Genomic DNA, 10,429 nt, shown 5'->3' on the forward strand with positions numbered 1-10,429 from the left:
ATAACAGAAGTGAAGTCTTTCCCATTCACTGCACAGCCCAGGGAAAGATCAGTCCCAGCCCTTGGTACCTGCCCTCTAGAGTACTCATGGGAGACTTGGCCCTGGGCAGGAAAGGCATCATTTACTCCCAGACTCACTCCATTACTGATGGAGTCTCTGGCCTCCCCTTCGCAAGCCTTTCTACAACAAAGGCAGATTGGTTTGAGGCAGGGAAGGGCAGATTCAGCACAGGAAAAGACTTCCGCTCCTGTTATGCTGCTTTGCTGAACCTCCCCTCTGATCCCTGGGGAAAGGGACAATCTGGCAGCTGGAAGGCTATTGTGTGCCTCGTGCTGCTAAAAGCTCGGCTGAGAGCTGCAGTGAGTTGGTAACTACACAGCCAACAAAACTGTGCCCTAACAGGCAGGTAAGCCTAATTTGTCACTGCTGGGGAAAATGGCTTCAAGGAAAAAGGGAATGAAAAACCCATTTTCATGAACAGCATGAGTTTTTGTCATAGTACCACAAACTTCATGGATTGGAGACAGTTTCTGTCTTCTCTGTGGAAACCTTACTAATTTTCCTCTCACCAGATTGCTGCTGTTTGCATCTGTGCTATCCCTTAAACAGTGAGAGTGCTGACCAAAGTCAAGTTCAGAGACAAATTCTAACATCTGGGTTCTCAAAGAAATTCTCTGGCACTTTGTGAAGCACTAAAATGAGCAAGGATCCATCAAAGGAGGAAGAAGACAGAAGCAGATTTACAGAGCCAAATGTTTAATAACTTTTCAAGAACAAGTATTACATCCATATTTAGAGCATATATAAGAGATGGAAACAAGGAAATAAAAAATAAAATTGCCAACTTCAAGAGGATGCACTTAACTCCACAATTCCTGCTGAATCCCTTCTTTGGAGGCACAGTGGCCACTTTGAGCAAGACAAGACTGGGTACCAGGCCACCTGCAGAGTTTAGGCTCAGCACTTTAGGAACAGCCAGGAAAGCTCTGTCTCTGTACAATTTGCACGCCAACATCTCTTCCCAATGTGATGTTATTGCTGGACAGAGCAGGGAGAAGAAAGGAGACACTTACGAGACTTGGCAGCACAAGACAGTACTGGGAGGGCTCCAAGCACTCCCCAGACATGTCTGTGAGGCTGCTACAGCCCAGAAGGCAGTGACAGGTTCCCCAGAGGTGTTACCTACAGTTAACACTGCCTTCTACCTCCCACTACCATCAGCCCCCAATATCCTCCCTCAGCAGATTGAAACTTTGCCCAGGAATCTTCCTTGCTAAAAGAAGTGTCTGCATTGGGACAGGCTGGCCCTGGCAAAGAAGGTGCTTCCTCACAAGCCTCAAAATTGCTGCATGTTGCTCAAGATCTCTCAATATGCCAGCATGTTCACTCCTCTCCCATCACTGCAGGAGCAGAGCTTGGCATCTCCTCCTGAGGGCAGCCATGGTGTCTCCTTCCCCACTCATGGCACCACTGTCTGCACGGGGCGGGGAAAAGACTGGAGGGGACTCATTTTGGGCTGGAGGGACACAAACAGGATTTCTCCTGGAAGACAAATGTGGAGCTGCAGCTGCTCTGAAGAGCAAAGTTGCTGAGCTGAGTCATGGATGAAAGCTCTGGAGAGATGCCGGGAGGCTGCAACTGCCCAGAGTCCTTCAACACAACCAGGGAGAACATGGGGAGCAGCTGAACAGCTCACCCTGCTCCTAGATGGGAATGACAAGTTCCATGTGTTTTGGCAGGAAAGCTACACAGCAAGGCACCCCAGACAGACTGCTCACCCTGGCAACAGAGAGGGTGCTCCCTGGCTCGTGGCCAAAGCTGGCAAGAGCTCTGCTGCCAGAAGAAACTCCGGGTTGTGAAGGCAGCAGGAGGAGGCAGAAGAATGCTAGTCTGGCTCACTGTTCTCCCACCCTCCTTCCCACACCTAGCTCACCTTGGCCTTGTTCTGGACAGGCAGATATAGCTTGAACTCAGCTGGGAGCTCATCCTCTGAGTACAGCCGGTCAGAGAAATACACCCGTCGGATGCGACAGTTGGCGTGGATCTGAGAGTCAAAACAAAGAGTCAGTCCATTTTCCACATGTTCTTTCCACATCCAGCTTTGGTGTCCTGCTGCAACATGGATTATTTGGCTCAGCAGCTGGAAATCTACCTCACTGTCTTGCTTTTTTGAATCTGACAGGGCATCAGAGAAATGTTGGTCTGTGCCCTCTGCTTTGCATTTGCATCCCTGTCTCCAGGGATGAACACTCAATAGATTTGGCCAAGCTCTGGTATCTCTGCCAACTGAGATCTCTCTTAGTTGCTAAGGGGATTCTCTGCTGTGAACTGACCTATGGTTTGCTGGTATCAGCACTTGCCAGAACACCCACAGCCTCAGCCTGCTGCATTTTTAACACACCCACTTCAGGGCCTCCCTGAGGTCAGGAATGAGCCAGTATAGCCTGTGCTGCCTCCACTATCAGCTGGCAGCAAAGTAGTTGCTCTGGTCCCCCTCATGGGTATGTGAGAAGGCAGGCAACTCTCAGCTGACTGCCTGCACCTCAGGGCAATCCTGCAAGGAACTGCAGCACTCCCCTCACACTAAGGAACAGGCACGCTCCACACACAGACATTCCTCAAAATAACACATACCGCTGGACACTGTGAACATGACTCCCTAGCACATGGAACAAGTTCCATGTCCTCAGCAGGAACAAACACTGCATCAGCTCTGTTACAAGGGACTCAGTGAAATCAGGGTCACTCCACTACCACAAGGAAACAAGCTTGACCAGGGGTATGAATGGTCTGTACACCGTGGGTCTTTTCCATCCAGGCTCCCATTCAGCCAATCACTGTCCAGCCTATCTGGACAGTAAGGCAACACACAGCTAATTCCCAGCAGAGCTCCACCTTCGTGGCATGCCACAGGGAGCTGCAGCTCTCACCCTAACCAACACACAGCCAGAGAAACAAGAGGGAAATGGGCTCCTTCATCCCAGTCTAGTCAAGTAAACTGAGACCTCAGTCAGGCCTTTGCTCACTTTCCTCAGTGCTCTGCAAAGAGCAGGGCTGGCAAAGGAACCACACAGGTCTAAAGCCAAATTCCCATCCTGCTGTCCCAGCCAGCAGGAACATCACCAGCCCTTGGTTTCCCAGGGCAGGTCACGGCTGCTTCTCACCTGCACTCTCAGGGTCTCGATGTAGTTGGTGCCGTAGGCGCGGCGCGTGAAGTCGGACAGGTTGAACTGGATCTGGTTCCAGCCGTCGTCCAGCCGCATGGGCATGGTGCAGATGAAGGGCTTCACCCGAGTCGTGCTCTGGTAGTTGCTCGCCCGGAAACGCCGACGGACGTTCTTGTCGTCCAGCACCTGGGCAAGGAAGGCAGGCTGCTCACCCAGGCGCCAGACCTCCACTCCCCATGACAGCGCTACCCGTCTCCAAGAGGGCTCTCTACTCCCACCCCTCCATTCCACAGCAGAAGTCATTTTAACACAGGAAACAGACCCATTTTCAGGAATAGCAACAATGTGTTTGTGAGCTGACTGATGCCCCCATACCAGAAGACCTGACACACCACATGGCCAAGAAAGCAAAACTGTTTTGGGGATCACTCACTGCCTGGGACAAGTTCCAACACAAGACTGCAGGCTCTCTGGCGCCTTCCTCAGTGGTCCCTGGAGGGGCCTCCCCACTGCACACTCCTCACCTGCACTTCAAAAGTGAAGTATTTTTTCAGGTTCTTGATGATCATCACTAGGAAAGGTAGTTTGATGCCCAGGGTCTTCTTTGGGTCAGCAGGGCACGTGATGTACGTGGTACTGAGAGGTGAGAGAAAAACACTTTAGGATCTCACACAGCACAAAGTGCACAGCCCAAGGTAGCCCAAGTCTCTCCCTTGGCCCAATGCAGCCTTGGAGGACAGGCAGAAATGGGTAACTGTGATCATAAGATCTCAGCAACAGCCAGGGCGTCCTGTAACAGGAGGAGGCATTTCAGAGGTAGCTGCAGGCAGAAAATGGTAAAAGGCACAAAGAATGCATCTCAAATTGCACTTTTCTCTCCCAGGGCATGAAACACCTTCCTGGACAGCTTCACCTCCCCAGTTTCAAGGCCATGTCAGCGCTGTTTCTTAACACAACCTCCTCCTACCCTTGACTGAACAGGTAGAGCCCTCCAGATCATGGCAGAGGCCCTGTGTGTTCTACACGGCTGGGAAAACAGAGGTCACACGTCACGCCTGGCAAGTTTTGTATCAACACTTCTTGGAGGAAGAGAAGCATTGGCTCAGTCTGTCTGCAGGAGAGGAGTCTCCACTGCCCTTATAAGGAGCGCCCTGCTCTGAATCACCCCTGGAGAAGCCTTGGAGACTCTGAGCCCGCTCATGGAGCTGGCGTCTGTCTCCCGGGGTGATGGAGACGAGGTTGCTAAGAGAAGCTCCATAAGCAACTCCCCTCATAAATCTCCCTCTGATCTTCCTGCTGCTGGAGAGCAGCTGTCACGTGAGGAGAACAGGCCCAAGACAATAGAAGAGACAGCAGACAGTGCTGCTTTTACAGTAACTGGCAGTGCTGACTGAGGCTGGGTATTAAATACCGGTTTTTTTCCCTTCAAGTGATGGAAGAATAATGGGATTTTATTTTTTTTATCCCTTAGCCCCACTGAGGATAAGAATGAGAGCTCTACAAGCACATCCAGGGAGAGGAACAGGACAGTACCACAGAGGAATATCAGTGATATCATCCAGATTCTTCAATTTATTGACAAAGACATTGTGATCACATTGCTGTAGTTTGAAGATGATGTCTGCTGGGCACTGACATCTTTCACTCTGCTTCAGGGCAGAGTCCTGCTCCCCCAGAACAGCAGAAGAGGCTTCTCCTACCTGACATTTGTTCCTTCAATCTCCAGCACCAGTGACTGAATGTCATTGTCTGTGATTCGCTTGATGTGGCCATTGCGCACCTGGAACAAAAGTGGGGCAGACAGCACAGACGTTACTTGAGAGGGAAAAAGAGGCACACACAGCTCCATTAAGAGAAGGAATGAGACCCCAGGAGGATCCATCTACATTCACTTGGCTCCTACTCTCCTGGACCTCGCTGTTTCCAAGGCTTTGATCACTGCCCCAGAGTGCCAGCAAGAGTTTATGGCCCAGCATGCTGCACACTGAGTGCAAGACTTCCATCTATCAAAATATGCTGCAGTGAACACAAGGGACTCACGCCTCACGTCAGAGGCCCAAATAAACAAACATAAAAGAGTCAAACTTGAGTGCAATAAGGGGTAAAAACAAGGACAAGCAATACAGGGGAGCCACCAGCCAGCCACTGGTCACCAAGGGGACTTGGTCTGTACGGCTGGGCATGGCTGACTGCCTCTGGGGAAGGGCTGGACACTCACACACTCAGACACACTCTTGCACACTCACACACACACTCTCTCCGCCAGCACAAGCAGTGCACATCCTACTAAGGCCAAAAAATAAATGGGTTTTCCCCATGTCACAAAAGCTTAAGATATTCCTTGAGATCTAAAAAAAGTAGAAATCACAGCCTGCTGGTTCTTTTTGCAAACATATAAATGTCTACATTAGGACAGCTATGAACCCAGTAATCTCAGGCATGCACTTAGGACATGGGAGAATGTCAAATACTGATTCCAGTTCTCACCAAAATGGCTGGGGCATTTCATGCACTGCTGGAGAGAGCAGGGCAATACTCACAACAAGCACACCCAGGCTGGCCATGCTTCATGCAAGAGAGACTATTGCAAGATTGTTGCAGCTGAAAGGACCACTGCTGACATCCGCCCTGCAAGCAGAGCTCCTGCTGGCCACTCATGGGCCACACAATCATAACAGTATCACCCTGCACAGGACAATTCATGTGGGAATGTGTCTCCAGAGGTCTCCAGTCCAACCTCCACCTCCAAGCAGGGTCAGCCCAGCTTGCTTATGGCTTATTCAGTCTGACAGCACACTGCATCCCTTTGCCTAAGAATCTTTAATGCGTCCCGTCCTTGCACCATCCAAATAAGCTGTTGATCCTTTCTTAAAGTCATAAATATTTGTGCAAAACACAGATACACACACGGGCAGTGTGCGGCATCCCAGTTCTTCACAGAGCTACATGGGTACCCCACTGATGGGAAACAGGATAGATCTGTGCTTCGTGTCCCCCATCTCACAACTTGTAAATGCTCACACAAGCCCACTCAGGTCAAACATCACTGCTGTCTGAACTGCCGTGAACGCTTTAGTTCCTGCTGAAACCACAAAACATTCAGCTAAGGCTCACGCACAAGCAACTAAATACGGGTTGTAGCCTTGATCTCAGAGGTTGCAACAAGTATTTTGCAGAATCACTAAACCATGGATGGTTTGTGATGGGGCGGGGGGAAGCAGCACAGCTTCAACATCTCTAAACATCCTGAGGAGGGCTCCTTGATGCAAGATAGCCCGGAGAAGGCACAGGGCTCTGAGCAAAACCACTCTAAAAATTGACAGGAGGGAGAAACAAAGTGATGAGACATTCGTAACTTCTCCCACACCCCACAAGCCGTCACACAGCCCACTTCTGCACGCCTTTGGCGAGCCTGTTTGAAAGGTGTGTCACGCACCAGAGGAGACCCCCACCTCCGCCCCGCGGTGGCCACAGGGCCGAGGGCATCCCGCTGCCTATGGCCAGTGCTGGCCACTTCTGCAGCTTCTGATGCCGGGCGGGCTCTTCTGCCCGGCAAAGGCAGAAAATACTCATAAAAACACATTCCCCTCAGAAACACCCCGAGGGGCCCGGTACCGGCGCCGGGAGCGTGCCGGTAACCAGTACCCGAGAGGTGGCGGTATCCCGTTCCCGGGGGTCCCGGTAACCCGGCCGCTGCAGCTCCGGCTCCGGCGGGGGCCGAGCGGCCCCACAGGTGTCCGGAGCGCTCCGGGCGTTCCCGGCGGCCCCGGGAGGCTGAGCCGAGCGGCCGCGCCGCTCCCCGGGCCGCGCCGCTGGCCGAGCCCGCCGCCTCACCTTCTTGTCCCAGATCTGGAGCGGTTTGCTGCCGATGCTGTAGAGCACCGAGAGGAAGCCGCTCTGGAAGGTGTTCTTGAACATGCCGGGGCCGGGCGGGCCGGGCCGGGCCGCGGCCGCCGCTCTGCCAGGACACGGCGGATCCCTCCGCGCCGCGCCGCCGCCGTCACCGAGGAACTACTTGGGGCGGCCCCGGATGCACTTCCCGGGTGACGGCGTTGTGGGAGCGCTGCCACGGCAACCGCGGCCCCGGCCTCTGCCCTCCCTCGCTCCGCGGAGCTGCTGGAGCCGAGCCCGCTCCAAACCGTGCCCGGTCCCCTGGGCTTGGTATCGCGTTCCCTGAACGCCTGGGCTGTAGGCAGGGACGCCTCTAAAACATCTCCGTTCTTCCCCTGCAATTCACGGCCCTCAGTCCAAAGGGGACGCCGTGGTTTGCTTTTCTCAAGGATGGTTTTTGCCCGTGGAGTGTTTCTCAGCCTAGGCTCTGCTCGTTCCTCCGAGGGGCTCCCTGTGCTGGACTGGAGCATTCGAATGGTGTTTGCTCCGGTTCGGTGCTTCCTTTAGCTGCAAACTCATTCCTGGGTGCCCTAGGAACATCCTGTGTCTTCTTGCTGCTCTAAGCCAGGCAGGGATAGCATACAGGACCCCGGTAATGTTTGGGGGTTTGATGTACAGCTTTATGGGTGTGAGAATCTCTTTGAGTAGAGACAAGGCCTTGGCACAGCTGAAGAGGCTTAACAGGAACAGCTTGGGCTAGAAAATACATTTCTAAACTGACATATATTTCTTCTGGCTGTAATAACACCTGTTTACACCATCTGTTTTCAATGTACACATACTAAACAGCATAAAAATTACCATTCTGCATCAGCTTTATGGTTCTTCAGGTTAACTCCAGGCCTCTGTTGCTAACTAATGCCCCATTCAAATCCTAACAAATGTTGTCTGCTAGGTGTGCTTGTCTCTCCCATGGGCTACAAACGCTCCCTCACAGCACCTGGGTTAGCAGCACTTTCTCTTTCCTTCACAATTCCTTGCACAAACAAGTAGAGCACACAAAAAGCAAGGCATTAGTTAGAAATGATCAGCTATATTTAGTCAGTGGGTTAGAGTACACTTTATATGGCACGATGAAATAACTTGTTTCCTTAATCAGATAGTAGGAGACAACTGGGACAAATATCCAGCTGCCATTCCTGAACAGCCGGCTCAGTCACACGCTCTCCACTTACCACTTTAATGTCATGTTTTGCTGCACACAGAAATAGGTTGTGGTTTCAAATTGTCCCTATTTCTCAATTAATTTTAACAAAATGTTGTACCTGTTGCCCCTCCTCCTTCCTTGGTCATGTGTGGGCAGAGACAGAGAGCCCTGTAAATCATTAACCCATATTAATAATCAAGTCTGGCATTTGGGAAGAGGTCTCTGAGAGATGTATTTCAGAGACTCACACCTGATGTTACCCACCTGGAAGATCGGTAGGAAGATGTTGGCATGTTACCTCACCCCTGCTTCCAATTCCCAGGGTGTACGGGGATTGAAATTGGGAGAGCAGGTGGAGTAAAAGGCCCATCCTAAGAAAATAATCTGGCCCAAGAAGTGAGCAGAGAGTGCCTGCTCCAGAAATAACTGCCCACTAAAGCATTTCCTTCCCTTCAGAATTCTCAGCAATCCGATGCCTTCAGAGGAATGCGATTTTCAGGAAGCTTCTGAAATGTTGCTCCTCTGAGTGTCACATTGCTGGGTGCAGTTATGACACCAAAATGTAGCAGGTCTCTCCAGTATCACCAAGTCTGTGCTTGCCTTGGAGCACCTGGTCCAGGTTCATGGCCTGGGAAATCCTAACCCAGGCTATTGCCCTCTTGACTGAGGCTGGAGAGCAGATGGCCAGAGCTGGGCCAGCTCCAAGGACAGCGCTTGGACCAATAAAAACAGCACCAGATTTGGTCAGTTCCTTTGTGAGCCCAAAGCCTTCACTACATGGCAAAACCAAGAACAAAGTAATGACTCCTGCAAGGAGTGTGAGATCCTGGGATTTGTCCAGATGACTCCAGCCGACTCTTCCAGTCTGGATTTTCCTACAGGAGCAGCACTGGATGAAGGGCAGCTGTAATGGGAAAACTGAAAAGACAATTGGGCAGGAGATCCATAACCACCACATGCAAGGAGAGGCAAGGCCCAAAAGTGGCTTTGATGCTGAAGCAACCTGGAGGCTTTGGACCTCACACTGGCTGAACTCTGAGCAGTGCAGAAGGAGGAAGAGGAGGAAGCTGGGCTGATGCTGAGGAAGGGATCAGAAGAGAACAAGGGTGTAAACATCAGTGGGTGCAGAAGGAGGCAGTGCCAGTGTGTACTGGAGCAAGGTGGCAGAGAAAATCAAGGAAGGAGGACACACTGCCTTGGATGGACACCTGTGCAATGGATGGAGCAAGGGGCAAGAATGAGCGAAACCTTTTTGACTCCAGACAAACTGGAGACAAAGAAGGATAAGCAAAGAAGAGTTTATTCCTGACAAACAACAGTTTAAAAAGTTACTGAGAGCATTCTCTGGAGACTAGCTGTTAACTTGAAAAGGATATGGGCTGCAACAGGCAGCAGGTGGCAATGGGGAACATGATCCAACAGCATCAGGAGATGGATAGATCCAAGCAGCAACAGTGCTTGGATGTGTCACCTGCTGCAGGGACCTCAGCTCAGTGTATGCCCACAGTGCTGCTTCTGCCCTGTGTGGGCCTCAGGTGGGCTCTGCCATGGGCTCTTCCCTGCTTTCACCACTGGCCAGAGCTACACCCATCAAAAACAGTCTTGATGAATGTAGATGCCAGAGATCAGCACAGTCCTGGATACAACAGAGCTGCCATTAAACTGTTCCCTGGCAATGGACCACGCCCTGCCTTACAGCACCAGGAGGTTAAACTTACCTGATGCCCATGTCCACATCTGGGCCCACAGCAAATCTGGTGTGACACACCAGGACAGTGTGTTCCCACACCTATACCCATTACAGGTGCAAGGACTCACTCGTGCAATTCCACTTTGGCCAGTGCCCAGGGCTGGGTGAGAGTAGTTCTGAGTGGTTCTGTGCTTGGCAGGAGCCCATGGCTGAGCTCCCCTCCCTGGGAACCAGCAACAGGTCTCTCTTTCCCTGGCAAGAGCCTTGTCTCAGAGGTACCCTTTCCCCCGGGCAGCTTCAGTATAGGGGAAAACTGTATAGGGAAAAACATATGGGCAATGAAGGAATGGGACGGCACAAGAAAAATGAGCATGTACAGTCATACAGAGTCCAGCTGGTGGCTTTTAGACAGAATTTCAAGTAGTTCATTAATACCTAACACCAGAGCCCAGCTTGGCCAACAACCATTATTGCAGGCAGACTCTCCTGAGCACTGCCAGTGAAGGACCACATCTGAGAGGAACTCCTGCAATG

General features: G+C 51.6%; 1 protein-coding gene across 2 annotated transcripts; it reads right to left on the reverse strand.

The window, feature by feature from the left end:
- Positions 1 to 739: 739 nt before the first annotated feature.
- Positions 740 to 7,188, reverse strand: CFAP20 (cilia and flagella associated protein 20). Of its 2 annotated transcripts, XM_068203066.1 has the most exons (6): positions 7,002 to 7,187; positions 4,868 to 4,947; positions 3,692 to 3,803; positions 3,165 to 3,353; positions 1,934 to 2,044; positions 740 to 1,038 (listed from the first exon to the last, which is right to left on the reverse strand). In XM_068203066.1, the coding sequence occupies exons 1-6, from the start codon at positions 7,083 to 7,085 to the stop codon at positions 1,033 to 1,035; spliced, it is 582 nt and encodes a 193-aa protein (XP_068059167.1). In that variant the 5' UTR covers positions 7,086 to 7,187; the 3' UTR covers positions 740 to 1,032. The 2 variants fall into 2 exon arrangements, with proteins under 2 accessions (XP_068059167.1, XP_068059166.1); XM_068203065.1 differs by lacking the exon at positions 740 to 1,038 and having other exon boundaries at positions 1,925 to 2,044; positions 7,002 to 7,188.
- Positions 7,189 to 10,429: the final 3,241 nt, after the last annotated feature.

Source organism: Anomalospiza imberbis, chromosome 12 (genome assembly GCF_031753505.1).
Source record: "Anomalospiza imberbis isolate Cuckoo-Finch-1a 21T00152 chromosome 12, ASM3175350v1, whole genome shotgun sequence".
In the NCBI taxonomy this organism is placed as follows: Eukaryota; Metazoa; Chordata; class Aves; order Passeriformes; family Viduidae; genus Anomalospiza; species Anomalospiza imberbis.

Coding starts and splice junctions, on each gene's coding strand:
- CFAP20 (XM_068203065.1), bottom strand. CDS start 7,085: ATGTTCAAGAACACCTTCCAGAGCGGCTTCCTCTCGGTGCTCTACAGC. Junction 3,804..4,867: donor ATTGAAGGAACAAATGTCAG/GTAGGAGAAGCC, acceptor CTCACCTCTCAG/TACCACGTACATCACGTGCC. Junction 3,354..3,691: donor ACTTCACTTTTGAAGTGCAG/GTGAGGAGTGTG, acceptor TTCCTTGCCCAG/GTGCTGGACGACAAGAACGT.